This window comes from Procambarus clarkii, unplaced genomic scaffold (genome assembly GCF_040958095.1).
Source record: "Procambarus clarkii isolate CNS0578487 unplaced genomic scaffold, FALCON_Pclarkii_2.0 HiC_scaffold_1025, whole genome shotgun sequence".
NCBI classification, from domain to species: domain Eukaryota; kingdom Metazoa; phylum Arthropoda; class Malacostraca; order Decapoda; family Cambaridae; genus Procambarus; species Procambarus clarkii.
The window spans coordinates 22,850-40,597 of record NW_027190057.1 but is presented as its reverse complement, the minus strand read 5'-3'; the positions used below and the strand labels follow the sequence as shown (position 1 = coordinate 40,597).

The window sequence follows — 17,748 nt, the reverse complement described above, 5'->3', positions numbered from 1 at the left end:
GAATTCGAATTCCAATTCATAGCACCACATCAAATACAAATATTTGATTGTGAGAACCCGTCGGTTACCTTTTATTGGTTTTAACATCCTGTTTAACTAGGAGGAACCAGCGTCCTATGTGGACAGGTTTTCACCCTAGTGGTGGAAGCCTGACGGTTTGCTCCCGCTTTTCCTTTTTCTATTGGTCTCATGCTTCGAGTAGAAATATCTGCCGTGTGCAGTTCTTTATACTTGAGGTCCACCTCCTAAGGGAGGTAGGCGTAGAAAATATCTCACAGAAACCTCTTTACAGATTGCTTTGATATTTTGACACAACATTGCATATGAATAGGCGAGTGTTTTCATGCCTAATATATACATGCCTTACCTGTGACAGGAAAAACATGCTTTTTTAAAAAAAAAAAACAGGACCATCTGTAGGACGTAAGAGCAACACACTCTGTAATCTCCGAAAGTTTTTCACCGAATGCTTTGATATTTTTACACAACGTTCCATTCGAATACAGGCGTGTTTTTATATACCTACTATTTAGATGCTAAACCTGTGACAGGTAAAAAATGCATGTTTTGAAAAACACCGCCATCTGTTGCACGTAAGAGCAACACACGATATACAAAATATATTACGATTCTATTTCAATTTTTCCGATTGCATTGATAAATTTAATTTTCATAGATTTTGATTTATTTTTATTTTTATTTAATTATTTTGTTTGACGTTGCATTGGAATTGAGCTGTGTTGTTTACCATACTGTTCATTTTGTGAGTATAGCTTATTTGTCATTTTTATTGTTTTTCATTTCGTTTTTTAACTGTTCTTCTTATTCTTCAGTGCAATTGGTGAAATTGCACTGAAGACAGCTCAGTGAAATTGAGCTGTGTCGATTGATCTGCATTTGAATTGAAATATTTTGTTAGTATTTTTTTTTTTTGCAAGAAGAAAGTAGACAACTCGTTTATTTCACAGCTGCAAATGTGCAACAAGCCAACCCGTTCTCGCAAATTTAATAAGTCAATATTGACTTATTAAATATGTGCATAGGTGACATACTTAACATAATAGATACCCTTAAAAAGATTCATAGAAAACACCGACCTTACCTAACCTACTTAGTATGTTAAGATAAGCATCTTATTGCTTCGTAATTACAATTATTACCTAACCTATAATAGGTATAGGTTAAGTAATAATTGTAATTACGAAGCAATAAGATGCTTATCTTAAGATACTAACAAGGTTAGGTAAGGTTGGTGTTTTCTATGAATCTTTTTAAGGGTATCTATTATGTTTAGTATATCACCTATGCACGTAGTTAATAAGTCAATATTGACTTTACGAATTTGCGAGAACGGGTTGCATGTGTAATACGTAGGTACATCCGAATACAGCAGTGTTTTCGCAAACACGTCATCTTGACATAACATGATGGAAGCAGTTAACGTTGTAGCCGGTGGATTCAAAGCTGCTTGTTCCAACCCGTTCTCGCAAATTCGTAAAGTCAATATTGACTTATTAACTACGTGCATAGGTGATATACTAAACATAATAGATACCCTTAAAAAGATTCATAGAAAACACCAACCTTACCTAACCTTGTTAGTATCTTAAGATAAGCATCTTATTGCTTCGTAATTACAATTATTACTTAACCTATACCTATTATAGGTTAGGTAATAATTGTAATTACGAAGCAATAAGATGCTTATCTTAACATACTAAGTAGGTTAGGTAAGGTCGGTGTTTTCTATGAATCTTTTTAAGGGTATCTATTATGTTAAGTATGTCACCTATGCACATATTTAATAAGTCAATATTGACTTATTAAATTTGCGAGAACGGGTTGACACATGGAATGCCAGTAGAAAATCATTTGAACGACGTAAACAAGGAGAGCGAGTCGACGGACAACCTGGCATAATCAAACAAACTACGATAGGCAGACTGTACACCGCGCATTCCAATCAAGATGAATGCTTCTTTTTTCGCATGCTGTTGGTAAATGTGCCTGGTCCAACGTCTTTCCAGCCATTGAGATTTGATAACGGCGTAACACATGCCACTTTCCGTAGTGCATGTCAAGCTCGGAATTTATTGGAGAACGACGGACATTGGGATGTACGCATTAATGACGCGTCCAACACGCCACACCCAAATCCAATTTATGCATTGTTTGCAATCATATTGACCACAGGCTCTCCTTCATCTCCAACAGAGTTATGGGAGAAATATAAACTGCACATGGCTGGAGATATTATCCAGCGAATATGTAGGAAAATTCAAATATGAACATGGATTTCACAGATGAAATCTACTGAAATCAGCAGATTTGTGCTTAGAATTCACGAACAAAGTTCTAAATCAATTGGAAATGCCATCACCGAATCGATCTGCTGCTGCTTCGTTCGATGTAGAATTGCGTCGTGAACAAAATTACAACATGAGTGATCTGTTGTCATATGTGCAATCAAATATTCGTAAGCTAACGCTGGAACGAAAAGGCATTTACAATCAAATAATTCAAACTGTCAATAACGGATTTGGAGAAATCTTCTTAGATGCGCCAGGAGGAACTGTAAATACTTCCTAATTAAATTGATTCTGGCAGCATTTCGATCACAAAATGGCATTACCTTAGCTCTTGCATCGTCCGGAATAGCAGCGACATTGTTACCAGTTGGAAGAACTGCTACTTCGGCTTTGAAATTGGCATTGAACATGCAATTCATTGAAACTCCCACGTGCAACATTTCCAAAGCATCCGTGTTACGGACCCGAGTCCAGCGTCCGAGCACGGAGCAGTGACGACCGCGCCATCTGTGGGTCAGCTCCCGAAACCCCCTCCAAATGGACGGCGCCATCTAGTGAGGACAGGATATACCAGCCACGAGGGCTGGTTTCCCGTCCTGATCAGCTCATAACACAGTCGCTGCTGACCTCTGGTGAGGTGACGCTTAGACAGCAACGCCATCTATGGAGTGGATAGGTGGGCGTTTGTGTCTAAGCCTGTAAGTGAGGTGCCCCAGAGTGTAACTAGTACTGATGACGTGGCTGATTACAGAGTCGACCTGGGACTGCTGTAATGGAAGTTGGATCAGTCTACCCAAGGCAGCCGTAGAGTCTCCAAGTATTAGCTGCAGAAGTTGAGTCACCCCCCGGATGAACACTGTTGTGTTAGCCTGCCTGTGACGTGGCAGTTGAGGAATTGTCGTACCCGGGACTGACTCGTGGAGAAGAATAGCCACTGGGGTGTTGTGGTGAGGAGACGAGACGTCAAAAGAGGCTCCTGCCTAGGGCTCGCAACCCTAGTATCGGTCGTGGAGTGGCCTAACCAGCGGAACTGATTGGAACCTGCCAGCTACAGGCTGGATTTGTGGTTGATGGCCTCCACGACGGTGTCCCCAGTGGAGCTGTGATTTGGCTGGCCTGTGGCCAGGGTAGACTCGAGAGAATCGAAGGATTCATCGTGAGGCCACAAGAGGATCAAGGGCTAAGCATCGGTGAGCACCGTGGAACACTCCACGTCTTCAGAGGAAGACCATATTGTACATAATAGTGTTAATACCTCCCCCGTGTGATAAAATATATATTATTTATGGTGACAGTGATAATTATATATTTAAGTTTTTGCCTTTGTCTCCCTTCCCCTTTAATTTACTTGCGTTACGGAACACACCCCTTGAAAGCCACTACTAATTTGGGGCCGGATACCCAAACTCTATTGACATCAGAGAAAGAACCCAGTTGCGACCCAAAAGGGCCGTAACAATCCGGCATGGGAAAAGTATTGCAGAAATGTAAACTTATCATTTGGGATGAATGCACAATGACCCACAAAAAATCGCTCGAGGCTCTTGATCGATCAATGCAAGATTTGCGTGGAAACATCAGACTACTTGGGAATGCATTAATATTGCTTGCAGGAGATTTCAGGCAAACATTACCTGTAATTCCTCGATACAAGTCCGTCGACACGGTTGAGAAACCAGATGAAGTGGTTAGTTATCCAACAGAATTTTTTAAATCACTCAATCTGCTAGGGATACCATCACACGTACGGCAATTGAAAATTTGCCTGCCAATTATCATGTTGCGAAATATCAATCAGCTAAAGCTTTGCAACGCCACACGCCTTGCAGTAAAAAAAATAATCAGCAACGTCGTAGAAGCAACAATCTTGACAAGACCTTTCAAAGGTGAAGATGTCCTCATTCCTTGCATTTCTATGATTCCAACAGATATGCCATTTCAATTTAAGATATTGTAATTTCCAATTCGATTGGGGTTTACAATCACCATCAACAAAGCTCAGGGCCAATCTTTAAAATTGTGCGGTTTATATCTAGACATCGAATGCTTCTCACATGGACGATTATATGTTGCATGTTCTAGAATCGGCAAACCAGACAATCTCGATATCTCCACAGACAATGGAACAACAAAATATATTGTATACCCACAAGCAAGGTGAAATTAAACATATTTGAAACGTGTGCTCTCTCTTTTCTTACTTTTCCGTTTAACTAGACTGAGCCACAGCAAGGCATGGCGGGTACATCTAGTGTATAATAAATGAAGTGTAGTTTACTGTAAATTTTAGAGCCGATTACACTAACAAACTTTGGGGGGTTAATTTATAATGTGAAGTTACTGCACTTCAGTTAATAAAACATTGCAATGTTAATGCACATCAATTCATAAATCATATATATATATATATATATATATATATATATATATATATATATATATATATATATATATATATATATATATATATATATATACATATATATATACATATATATATATATGTCGTACCTAATAGCCAGAACGCACTTGTCAGCCTACTATGCAAGGCCCGATTTGCCCAATAAGCCAAGTTTTCCTGAATTAATATATTTTCTCTATTTTTTTTCTTATGAAATGATAAATCTACCTATTTCATTATGTATGAGGTCAATTTTTTTTTATTTGAGTTTAAATTAACGTAGATATATGACCAAACCTAACCAACCCTACCTAACCTAACCTAACTTATCTTTATAGGTTAGGTTAGGTTAGGTAGCCAAAAAAGTTAGGTTAGGTTAGGTTAGGTAGGTTAGGTAGTCGAAAAACAATTAATTCATGAAAACTTGGCTTATTAGTCAAATTGGGCCTTGCATAGTAGGCTGATAAGTGAGTTCTGGCTACTAGGTACGACATATATATATATATATATATATATATATATATATATATATATATATATATATATATATATATATATATATATATATATATATATATATATATATATATATATATATATATATATATAATGTAGACATATAATATTAAATATGACCGAAAAAGTAAGATTAATAACTCTAACACGAATTTTCTCAATGTTTCTTATATTCTTTTTCACTGTTTGAAAAACTTATACTTATATTCTTTTTCACTTATATTCTTTGTAACTGAAAAATCAATTCTCCAAAAGTCATTTTTATTTCTAGTCTGACGCGACACCTGAACGCGTTTCGTAAAGCTTATTACATTTTGAAAGACTTTAGTTTACACACACTCTCCCCCCTCCCCGCTCAGCTCGTTGTTGCCGTGAGGGGGGCTTATTGGGCGGCTGCCGGACTGTGATGCTCCTTGGGACAGTCCTCTGTCCTTTTCTAGCCTTGTGCTCCTGCTGCCGTCCTCTCCAATTATGCTGAGCACCTTTTCTTTTTCCTTCTGTTTCGTTTTTCTCCCCCCTCTTCTATCTGCTTGCCGTTTCCTGCCGACCTTTTTTCTTGTTCTGGTTCTTCCCTTGGACTTCTTCTATTTTGATGCCCGGGTGCTTGAGGAGGCATATTCTTGCACCCGTAGAACTGTAGTACCCGACGTCGAGAGCGAGGGGAACCTTTTATTGTCAATCCCCCTTTCGTCACTGAACCTGATCTCGACGGACTGTCGGTTCTTAAGGTGGCGTTTGTGGGACGTATACTCACGACGCACTCCTAGGAGGCCCCGGCATGATCGGCGATAGCTTCTTGTTGGGTGTCCTGCCTCTAATTGTGGCTCCATGGTGGGTGTGGGGGCACATTCGTGAATGAATATTCCTTTTCGTAGTGATGATAACCCCTGTTTCGACTGTTTCTGCTTTACCTTCTCAGGCTCGTGGGGTGGGCGACCAAGCCCCCAAGTCGGTCCGTATTGGAAGACCGGGCTCTGTAGCCTCCGCTGCATTGGGCCCCGACCTTGCTCCTCCTTTGGCCTCTCTGACTCCTTCCCCTGGCTCCCCTCCCTCCTCTGTGGTTGGGTCGAGCCCCAAGCCCCCGGTGGTGACTACCTCCTCCCCTGGCGCGGCTCCTTCTCTAGTTGTAACTACTGCGCCTTTTAACCCCTCTCTCTCTGGGGGTTCTCACCGCCGTCCTCGTCACGGCCGCCGTCGCTCGATTCCTTCCAGTTCTGCTACCTATCAAGCCTTGTTTGGTCCCGCTTCGTGGGCCAAATATTTTGATCTCCTCCCTCTTGATTCTGCGCCTGCTGACGATTTCTCCCTCCATCGACATCTCGTTGATTCCGTGGATGCCTCCATTACTTTCAACCCCACTCGTCTCGGTACACGTGTCGTTGCTGCTCCTTCTCAGGATGCTGGTTCCCGCTTGGCTGCCTTATCCTGCCTTGGCGAGACCCCCGTTCGGGTCTCGAAGAACGCTCAGTTGAATGCCAGTGTTGGCACTATTTTGCTCCCGCCCCATGTTGCGACCGGTGTTCGGGACCTGCGCGACTGCCACGACGATATTCGACATATCCTTGCTGCCCAGGGCCATTCTATTCTCCAGGTGGACACGTTTACTCGTACCCCTCGTGGTAGTCGCCGTCAACCCCTCCGGGTTGTGAAGATTACCTTTGATGGTAGGACCTTTCCACCCTCTGATATTCTCGCTGGTGCCAGGTGCTCTGTCCAGGAGTACATTCCTTCTCCTCGGCTCTGCAACAAGTGCTGGAGGTTTGGGCATGGTGCCCTCCGCTGCTCCGGGACTGTCTCTCTCTGTCCTTTGTGTGGTGGCGAAGGTCACTCTAAGTCGGAGTGCACTTCTCCCCAGGCTCGTTGCCTCAACTGCGGTGAGGCCCATCCTGCCTTCTCCCGTGCGTGTGTCCATTACAAGCTTGAGGCAGCCGTCCTCAACTTGAAGCACCGGGAGCGTTTATCTTTTCCTGAGGCGAGACGCCAGGTTCGCCGGCTCCCGCCTTATGCTAATATCTCTTATGCTCGCGTGTTGCGCTCTTCCTCTCCTCGTCCATCCCGCCTTCCTCAGACTCACAACCGTTTCCGAGCCTTGGACCCTGATGCGCCCACTGCCCCCTCCTCTGTTCCTTTGGGTTCTCTCCCGAAGGATCCTCCTCCTGGTCCTCTGTCTGGGGTTCCCTTTCCTTCTACCCGGTCTGTCGTGTCTCTTGTGTCTTCTTCCTCGTCTCCCTCCGTTCCTCCTTCCCATCCTTCCCCTCCGTCTCTTGACTCTCCCCGCCGCCTGTCGGTGCGGACTGATGTCCATCGCTCTCCAAACGGCCGTCATGTGTGCTCTCGTTCGGCTTCTCCTGTTGAGACGCTAGAATCTGTTGCCCAGTACGTGGTTGCTGGAACACCTGTCTCTTTACGTCAGAAACGTAAACCTGGCTCCTCTCCTTCCTCCTCCCCGGCGGGTAAGAAGGTTTCGCTTTCTTCCTCGGCCCCTACTTCTGCCTCTCTCGCTCCTTCCCCTCCCGTTTCGGTGGTTGCGCCCCCTGTTCCTGCTATGGAGGTTTCTTTAGCCCCCGCTTCCCTCTCAGTTGCTGCCCTTGCTGAGGTACACTCCCTTCTTTCTACCCCTCCTCTTCCTGCTGCTGTCCTTGCCTGCTCCTCTCCGTTGTCTCCTCCTCTTCCTCCTCCTCCATCTCCGGACCCCGCCCGCCCACCTCTGATCTGTTCTCCCGTTTCCTTCCCTCCGTCTTTGCTCAGTTTACCCATGCCCCCTAACCCTGACTTTGCTGACCCTGATCCCGACCCTGATATTCTTTAACGTGCTCTGTTGCTCTTTCGCCTTTGTTTCTTCCTTGTTCTCTGTTTTTTGTCCTTTCTCTTCTCGTTGTTGTCCATTCTTCAATGGAACGTTCGAGGTTATTACGCCAATTTCCTCGAACTCCAACTTCTGATTTCGCAGTTTTCGCCCCTTTGTGTCTGTCTCCAGGAGCCGATGCTTGGTGCTCGTCCAGGTCGTTTTCGTGGCTATTCCTTTCACTCCCCCCCCCCCCCCCCCCCACAGGTGTTGCTGGGGCTTCTAATTCTTCTGCTCTCTTGATTCGTACTGATGTTCCCTTTGTTCCTTTACTTTTTCCTTCGCCTCTCCATTGTTCTGCTGCTCGTATCTTTGTGGGGAAATGGTACACAGTTGGTTCCATTTATCTCCCCCCGAGTGTCCCGCTTTCTCTTCCTGATTTGAGACACCTCCTAGACTCCTTGCCGGAGCCTGTGCTCCTGCTGGGTGACTTCAATTGTCGTCATTCTCTTTGGGGTGACGTTCTGACGAATACCCGGGGTCGCCTCCTTGAGCCGTTTCTCCTCTCTTCTTCCCTGTCACTTCTGAATTCTAGTGAGCCCACTCATTTGGACTCTCGGACTCGCACCCTTTCTTGTCTTGATCTTTCTCTCTGCTCTTCTTCTCTTTACTTAGATTTCACGTGGCAGGTTCTTGATTGTGGGTTATTTGGGCTTGATTCTGATTAATTAATAATTAAAATAGTAAATTAAATTACGAAGGACCACCCGCTTTTAAAGTAAAGAGGGAAACTGAGAATTTCAGATCATTAGATAAAATTCTAGAGAAAACCAGTGACTATGGATATGACTAGAAAGTATGATCATAAGAATAATTAATGGGCTGTATTATTAAAGAAACAAACCTCAAACACCTACATTGGGGGGTTATTACTGGAAGTCAGTACGTCCAGGAATCAGTGTGGTTCGTTCACTAATTCAATTAATAATAATCTAATCCTATAAATAATGCTGAATATAATATTATTCATATAAAGAAGAACATGAATATGAGCATGTCAATGAGTTACAGTAAATCACACATTATGTTGAAACATTCTGAATGTATCAAATTGCTAGAATATGGAAAAAGAAATAAGCCTTAGCTTGTAGTAGGTTCCTTTAGATAACCCTGGAAGTCCTCTTAATCTCCAAGTCTGGTACACTGATGAATGGCACGGTTAACATGGAGAAGACAGCATGAGGAATTCGTCTCTCGAGCTGCAAGATAAATAACTACCTGTAACAATTGATTTAACTACTCAATTCATATTCAAGATTATTGATATCTACAAATGGAATTCTAATCACCTGTTATTAGGTGTTATCTCGCCGCGTGACGCGCAATCACCCCGCTATTATTAAACCTGTAAATGATGCATCAAATAAAAGGTACTTAGCTGTGGGCACTGTATAAGTATTAAGATTGCCGTAATTTCGCATCCCAGGCTCCGGTGAACCTATCCTGGATTGATGCGTTTCAAGCTGGCTGATCACGTGTCGTCAGGAACCAAGTCTAGGGGTCCTTCTTTTAACACCAGCACTAGTTGAAGATATTATCTGCGAGGTCGTTCACGCCTCACAGTGGCGGCTTTCATCTGCGGATGAATAACACCTGCCCGATTTGCTGGGCAATGGCGTCGTTTTTTAATACGGTAAGTGCGGTTCTGCCTCCTTTCGGCTCTGCACGTGTCCGCGTCCCGACAGAGAATGGCGTCCCCCTACCCACGCCGAGTCGACGTTCATAACACAAATTATTGGCATGAACATTAATATTTCTCGCATTCGCGCTTTTAACTCTAAAGACTGGACGGGTTTATTATTTAGAGGAACGAAATATTATTATTTAACTATTTAAGAATAGTAAATATATAAGGGAGAGGAATTAATGTCTCCCCATGGCATTCATTAATGACGTTAACACTAAAGTGAGGTAGACGCTATAATTCTAACGCTCTATTCGGCTTTTAGTTAGAGAACAATTCGTCTGCAATCAGTTGTCATACAGAATGCTTTAATTATGGAGAATCGTATTTAATTCTCACACAAATTGAATATAATGTGTTTTACTGTAAAGAAATCTGACGCAATACTGGCGTCAGGTGACGTGAGAATTCTAGCCTAATGCACAGATGAATTATTAGTACAGGAGAATTCTACGAGTTGTTAATTTTACTTACTACAATATTAAGTATGGTTAGTAATAAGTAATGAGAATACAACAATGCTGTATTCGATGTTGGAAATATCCAACATAACTCCGGGGGGGGGATTCCCAGGGTCGCAGTGTACTGTGTTGTACTGACCTATCCCGAAGTGATATTAAGATTAATACATTAGTATGTTAATATGTTAGTATGTTAGTACACACATAACGAACGTCCCGGATTTATCAAGGACTTACAAGAATTTGAGTCTTGTTATTCACATGTCAACTGAAACATGTTGTTTGTAGCCTACACAATATTTATAAAATTTAACTCTCCCAATTTAAACTAACAGAATCTACAGTGATGCGATACCTTGGGTCACAGTGACGTGTAATGTTTCGTTACCTGATATCACATCGTAGTATCAGCACAGTTTTCTTAGTGGGAAATGAAAGAAATTATTCTTCTTCAGAGTTATAATAGGCTCGCAAATTCCGCCTACATTGTTGAGCTGCAGCTCTAGTGGGACGGTTGCTTGGAGGAACAAATTCATTGTCCTCTGAAATTACTGGGGAAGCTGGATCTGACGGATATTCTTGTTCAGTCAGTTCTAGGGGAACCAGCTTCTCTAAAGTTTTTAGAGTAGTGTTGCCTTTGCATAAGACCTTAACCACTCTTAGGACACCTTGTCGATCTGGGTGAATGGTGACGATTTTTCCTATAGGCCACTCGGACCTTGGTCCATCACTGTCGACTAGTACAAGGTCTCCAGGTTTTAATTGTACCTTATTGTAAGGGCTCGAAGCTCCGTAGTGGTACTCTCGTAGAGCTGTGAGGTATTCTCGAGTCCACACCTCATTCCACCTGTTAATAACTCTAGAAAGATGCTGGTAGCTTTCCACCAAGTCTCCTCTGGTCACATGGGACGGGTCTACGGGGTCCTCTTCGGCTAAGGGGATGAGAGGGCTCAGTAGACCCCCATGAATCAAGTGAGAGGGGCTCAATGGTTCTCTCTGGGTGTAATCATCAGACAGGTAGGTGATCGGGCGATTATTGACTCGTGCCTCGATTTCCACAACAATAGTTTGGAGTTCTGAGTAACTGACCCTTTGTCGGTGTAACGTTTTCCTTAGACATCTTTTGACTGTGCCTATCATTCGCTCATAGAACCCACCTTGCCAAGGGGCTCTTGGTGCTATGAATTTCCAGTGACATTGTCTTCTTTGTAAGACTGATTGCACTTCAGGGTGGTTCCAGACTTCTCGCAAACAACTTTCTCCCGCTACAAAATTAGATCCGTTGTCTGATATCATTAATCTAGGACATGATCGACGGGCAGCAAATCTGCGGAAAGCTTGAATGAAAGCTTCAGCACTCATGTCTGGGGTGACCTCTAAGTGCACACCTCTGGTTGTAGCACATGTAAAGAGACAAATGTACGCCTTCACTGGTATATTATCTGGGTTACCAGTGAGGAGTAAGGCTCCGGTATAATCTACTCCAGTGGTTTCGAATGGACGCAGATGAACTACTCGCTCTTCTGGGAGTGGAGGAGGTCCTGGGTAAGGACAGACTCTAGCGTCGTATCTCTTACAGATTACACAAGATTTAATAATGGTCTTAACAGTCTGACGACCTTGAGGAAGCCAGTACTTTTGTCTAAGATCGGTGAGAGTATCTAAAACTCCACCATGTAGGGTACCATATTGATGGTGATGTAAGACAAAAAGTTTAGTTATGATGTGGTGGCGAGGTAAAAGAATTGGGTTTTTAGTGTCTAAGTCAATCTTTGCATGTAGCAAACGTCCTCCACATCGTAGTATGTTATGAGTGTTGACATCGTACCAGATGCCCAGAGATTTAGTGAGTTTATCCGAAAGATTCTCAAATTCACTTCCGTAAGTCTCTTGCTGCGCCCGCTTAATCCAATAGTGAACAGGATTGGGAAATTTGTGTCGTATTCCTACTTTAGAGAGAAAATCAAACACGTGTGCAGTCACTCGTAACAATTTGCTTAAGTTGGAATAATGATGAGGATTAATGGCTAATGTTCGCTGAGGCTCTGGTTCCTTCATGGGAGCGGTGATACTGGTCACTATGACTTGTGGTTTTTGTTTGGGCCACTGACCACCAACAAGCCATTAAGGTCCGTTGAACCACAGCGAAGATTTGACAAGTTGTTTTAATGTCAATCCTCTTGACAAATAATCTGCAGGATTGTCCTTAGTAGGGACATGTCTAAACTTATAACCTGCGGATAAATCATGAATCTCCCTGACGTGATTACTTACGTAAGGAGTCTTGTTGTTATTGTTTCTTACCCATTGTAAGACTGCCTCGTTGTCTGACCACACTACAATCTCACCAAAGTGGATATTACTGAGTGTCTTTGCCAGGCAATGGGCCAACCTTACTCCCACTAGCAATGCAGTCAACTCCATCTGAGGTAAGGATCTTTTCTTGATGGGAGCAACTCTTGCCTTTGATGTGAGTAAAATTGATTGAGCACTGTTAACTAAATAGGCTACTGGGCCATATGCTTTGCCAGAGGCATCGCAAAAAACGTGCAAATTGGTGGGTAAGTTTGGTCCTGAAGCATTACGTGGAAATTTCAAAACACCTGATTAAAATCCGTTGAGAGTATTTGCCATTTAGCTTGTAACTCACTTGTTAACGGATCATCCCATCCCATATGTTGTTGCGAGCACTCCTGCATTAGGAGTTTGCCCCTTATTAATATAGGACTAAGTAGGCCTAAAGGATCAAATGGTTGACTGACAAATGAGAGCAGTGTTCTCATGGTAAGGGTTGAGTTATCAGTTTGCACTGACTTGACATTCATCTCGTCAGTGTTGGTGTTCCATTCCACGCCTAGAACCTTTAAGTTACTGGGCACCTGATAATCGGGAAATTCTTTCTCAATTAACTGGTTAAGCAGTTTATTATTTGAGGCCCATGACTGTAGAGGCATATTAGCTCCTAACAATTCACGGTTAGCCTCATGGTAGATTTCTACCAGATCAGCTTGGTCATTAGTTGTCCCCTGGAAATTGTCGACATATAAGTTGTCGCTAATGGTTGCCTTATAAGGGCTGTCTGATTTCCTCAAATGCGTGTCTAGTGTTGCTTGTAAAAGAAACGGTGAGGATGTAGCACCAAATAATACAGAGGCGAACCGATAGGTGATTATTTCACTGTTAGGATCCAGTGGATCCTTGTACCAGAGGAATTTTGTGTAGTCACGATCTTCCTCCTGCAATCCTACTCGGAGAAAGGCTTTGCTGATGTCGGCAGTGTAGGCAAAAATGCCTGTGCGAAATCGTAATAATACGTCATGTAGCCTCTGTGTTAGGCTAGGTCCCGTTTGGAGACATTCATTTAGAGACACACTATTAGGCTTTACTTTAGCACTGCAATTAAAGACAATACGAATAGGTGTTGTCAGTGAGTCTTTCACCACAGCATGGTGTGGTAAATAATGACCTGTTTTTCGGTCATCGTGTTCAACAACTTCAATGAACTTGTTGTTAAGTTGTTGTTGGATAAGTTGGTGATACATGGTTAATTTTTCTGGCTGCTTCTGCAGTCGTGTTAATTGAGACCGCAATTGTGAGGCTGCCATAAAATAATTCATTGGAAGTTGGGGATGATCTAACTTCCATGGAAGTCTTACCCAGTATTGTTTATTTGAGTAGACAACTGTATCCAGATATTGCTGGTAAGTCCATGTATCATCAGGACTTGGTTGCTCAGGGATGATGCCTAACGTATCTAAATCCCACAAACGATGTATTGGTGGGTCAGACTCAATGTCCTCGGCTATTTCCCTGAAGCGTAGGGGTGACTGCTCTAAGCCTAGTCACGCCACAATTACATTATTGGTTTGTTGGTTTGTGGGCGCTGGACCTTGTCTGAAAAGCACGGGTCCTGTGAGCAATTTGCCACCTGCGGATGACAACAAATTCATACCATGTTGCCTAGTGCATCCAGTGATAAACTTGTAGTAATGATCCGCGCCGATTAATATTCCAATATCTGTGAGACAATCGGAATTTATTTTATGATCCGCTAGCCTCATGCAGTTTCGCTTAAGGTGTCTCGCTGTGCGAGCTAATCCCGTGACCTGCAGGTCCGTAGGAATCTTATCCACTACCACCGCATGGATTGGGCTAGCAGAGGATCCTAGTCTAACTAGTAATTTAACTACCTTGTAGTCACGTGGTCCACTATTTGATAGGAAACCAGAAATGTTTAACTTCACACTTTTGGTAGGCTTTAAATTTAAATCATCTACCAACTGTTGTGTGATGAAGGTTTTTTGGGAACCTTGGTCAAAGAGACCTCTACTGTTAATTCTAGATCTTCGGTTTATTAATTTAAGCTGAGCGGTAGGCAAGGTAGTACTGTTGCCTGACTCAGTAGCGATTACATTCACTTCGTGATGTACTTTACAATATTGCACTGAAGTAGAATTAGTAAAATTCTCTCCAGTGGTCATAGTTGGTGTAGGAGATTTCCTACATAAGGCGTAGTGGTGTACACCCTGTTTACAACGGTTGCAAGTACGTAGTGGTACTGCACATTTCTTGGGATCATGAGAACCCATACATCTAGTGCATTTATGCAATTCCTGTAACCTTTTAATCCTAGCATTATAAGTAGGATAAACTGAGCATTGGTATGCAGTATGTCCTTGATTGCAGAGCAGACACTTTCTCTCTTTGTTTGACTTGTACTCTTTATTAGACAAGTCATGGGTCATCTCAGAAGGAGACACCGAATATGTACCTACATTTCCACTTCTTTTCCCAGTGGATAGAGTAGTTTTTGATGTAAATTTATTAGACTTGTTTAAAGTCTGTTTAGGTTTGATAGAAGTGTCAACTTGAGTTGAGCTACGATGAGAGTTAGTAGAGGAGTTTGTAACTTTCTCCCCGTCTTGATTGGCTCTTTGTCTTTCGACTAAGGTATGTAGACCTTCTGTGATTTCTTTCAGAGTCAAAAAGGTCGTATTGTAAATAGTACACAACTTATCTAAAGTTTCTCTTGGTAATTTTCGTTTAACAACTACTTTAGTCATCCATTCGGCTGACTGTATTTGGACTTTAAGGCTTAAGGCCTTAAGTAAAGACTCTAACTCTAGTCTGAAATTTTGGAGAGACTCTGCAGAATTATTAGCAGAGGGTAAATCTAGCAATTTTTGAACTAAGACAGTAACAGTTCTCTCCTTGTTATCGTAGTTGGTTTGGAGCAATTGTACAGCTGATGCGTAACCATCACTGGTCAGTGTTATATTGGAGATTACTTTCAAGGCTTCCTTTCTTAACAGGCCTTGTAAATAAGTGAATTTGGTGGTTTGAGGAATGTTAGTTTTAGAGTCTACTGCATCTACGAACTTACTCCAAAAATCATCCCAACTTTCGTTCTCATCACCAGAGAATGTGGGTATATTGATTTGAGGTAATTTAACCTCAGGATCTGTACGTACAGTGGAAGTTACTGTCAGCTTGTTTTTAGCAATTTGCTTCTTATAGGGTAGAAGCTTAACTCGAATATCTTCTTCATACTGAGCTAACTCATCTATAACCTCATCAAGTTCACTACTCTCTATAGAGGTTGATTGTAGTTCGGTCAAATACAAATTCATGTGTTGCTTAATATGAGCAAATTTACTTTCAGCAACTTGTAATAAATCCTCTAATTCAAAGTAATCAACCGTTGACTGTTGTGACAGATTTTGACATTTATTAATCTGTCGGGTCAAATGACCTTTCAGACCAACAAGGGTCCTTTTCATTTTGGTAGCCGTATCCATTTTGTTGGGTAAAGGCTGATTGGTCAGTAAATACTTATTACTGAAGTAACTGGGATATTGATTCATTCAGTGGATTTCAATATCAATGGGAATAGCCTAATATGCTTGTATAGACTATGGGTTTACCTACCTAACACAAAATAGCTAGATATTTTGTGCACTGTCTGAATCTCACCACTAGTTCTCGTCCGGTTAGCTCATCCATATCACCATCAGAGTTAATGGAGATAATCCAGCAATACACAAAATAGATACACAAAATAATGCATACAAGAGAAATATTATGGAGACTCTCCAATCAGAGTTATCTCAAAATTTATCCCACCCTATAGAGGGTCAGCACAGATAATATAATATACACACAACACTGACTAGTTTTAGATCTAGTCGTAATAATTCCTAACTAAGAACTATAAATTATTTAGTCTGGGCTTGTACCAAATTCAGCACAATCTCAGCCTAAATTCTACCTAAGAACATGGGTAAAGATTATTGTGGTGCAATAAGGTAAATATAGTTGTGCTGTATTTTTGGGTTTTTTGTTTTATAAGAGTGCTCTTGCACACACAGGTGAATAATTATGTACAGTTAAGTTTGGCTTGCTAGCCACAGCCTTTTGTGATGGTTGATGGTGTTAATTAACTTGTCAACCACATGCAACCTAGATTCCCCTGACAAATGTACACCGTCTCTGTTCAGGTTCTGTCTGTAAGATCTGGCTGTAAATTGGATATATGTGGCATCCAATCTCACTCGCTTTTTCAGCCTGAAATTTATGTATTTAGCAGCTCTCAGGTAGTATTCCGGAGTTACTCCCCAACGATTATCTTGGCTTGGTTGGCGAGGCTCCACTAATGTGAATACTACTGATTCACTGATGAGCTTGAAAGAAGAAATTATGTTTTTGAGGTGTTTGATCACCTCGGCTGGATGACGAGTGGGGTGGATGTCATTACCACCTAAGTATATGATGGTTAGGTGGTGAGGCCACTCTAACGCAGGTGTTAGGGTGGTGTTATTGTAAAAGTTATGAGCTGTTGCTCCTGGTGACCTAAAGATTCTCACCTCGGTGTGAGGTATAGGTCTAATTGTTGTGGGTAATTGGATATGACCCACTAAAGCCACTTTATACATGAGGTAAAAGTAGCAATATGTTAGTGTGATCTAGGCTAACTGATGTGTTACAATGTTAGTTGACACAATTAATTAAATAGTTAGTCTAGCTTCTATCACACAAGGATTAGTTATTAATGGTTAATATTTTAATTATGGATTTAATGCCTATCCGGTTCGAAGGACCATAATGTGGGTTATTTGGGCTTGATTCTGATTAATTAATAATTAAAATAGTAAATTAAATTACGAAGGACCACCCGCTTTTAAAGTAAAGAGGGAAACTGAGAATTTCAGATCATTAGATAAAATTCTAGAGAAAACCAGTGACTATGGATATGACTAGAAAGTATGATCATAAGAATAATTAATGGGCTGTATTATTAAAGAAACAAACCTCAAACACCTACATTGGGGGGTTATTACTGGAAGTCAGTACGTCCAGGAATCAGTGTGGTTCGTTCACTAATTCAATTAATAATAATCTAATCCTATAAATAATGCTGAATATAATATTATTCATATAAAGAAGAACATGAATATGAGCATGTCAATGAGTTACAGTAAATCACACATTATGTTGAAACATTCTGAATGTATCAAATTGCTAGAATATGGAAA

The 17,748-nt window shown here is 41.7% G+C and overlaps 1 protein-coding gene across 1 annotated transcript; it reads right to left on the bottom strand.

Moving 5' to 3' along the window:
• Positions 1-5,383: 5,383 nt before the first annotated feature.
• LOC138361990 (uncharacterized) lies at positions 5,384-16,014 on the bottom strand. Its single transcript, XM_069320954.1, has 4 exons — positions 14,992-16,014; positions 13,031-13,158; positions 12,045-12,212; positions 5,384-5,408 (listed from the first exon to the last, which is right to left on the bottom strand). Exons 1-4 carry the CDS (start codon positions 16,012-16,014, stop codon positions 5,384-5,386), a joined length of 1,344 nt encoding a protein of 447 aa, XP_069177055.1.
• Positions 16,015-17,748: the final 1,734 nt, after the last annotated feature.

Bases quoted from the DNA above. Each gene is read 5' to 3' on its own strand.
- LOC138361990 (XM_069320954.1), bottom strand. From the start codon at position 16,014: ATGGATACGGCTACCAAAATGAAAAGGACCCTTGTTGGTCTGAAAGGT. The intron at 12,213-13,030 runs GTCAGTGCAAAC...TTCCAACTTAAG, and splicing joins ACTGACGAGATGAATGTCAA to CAAATTGTTACGAGTGACTG. The intron at 5,409-12,044 runs GTACGATGTCAA...TTTTTCAAACAG, and splicing joins ACTAAATCTCTGGGCATCTG to TGAAAAAGAATATAAGAAAC.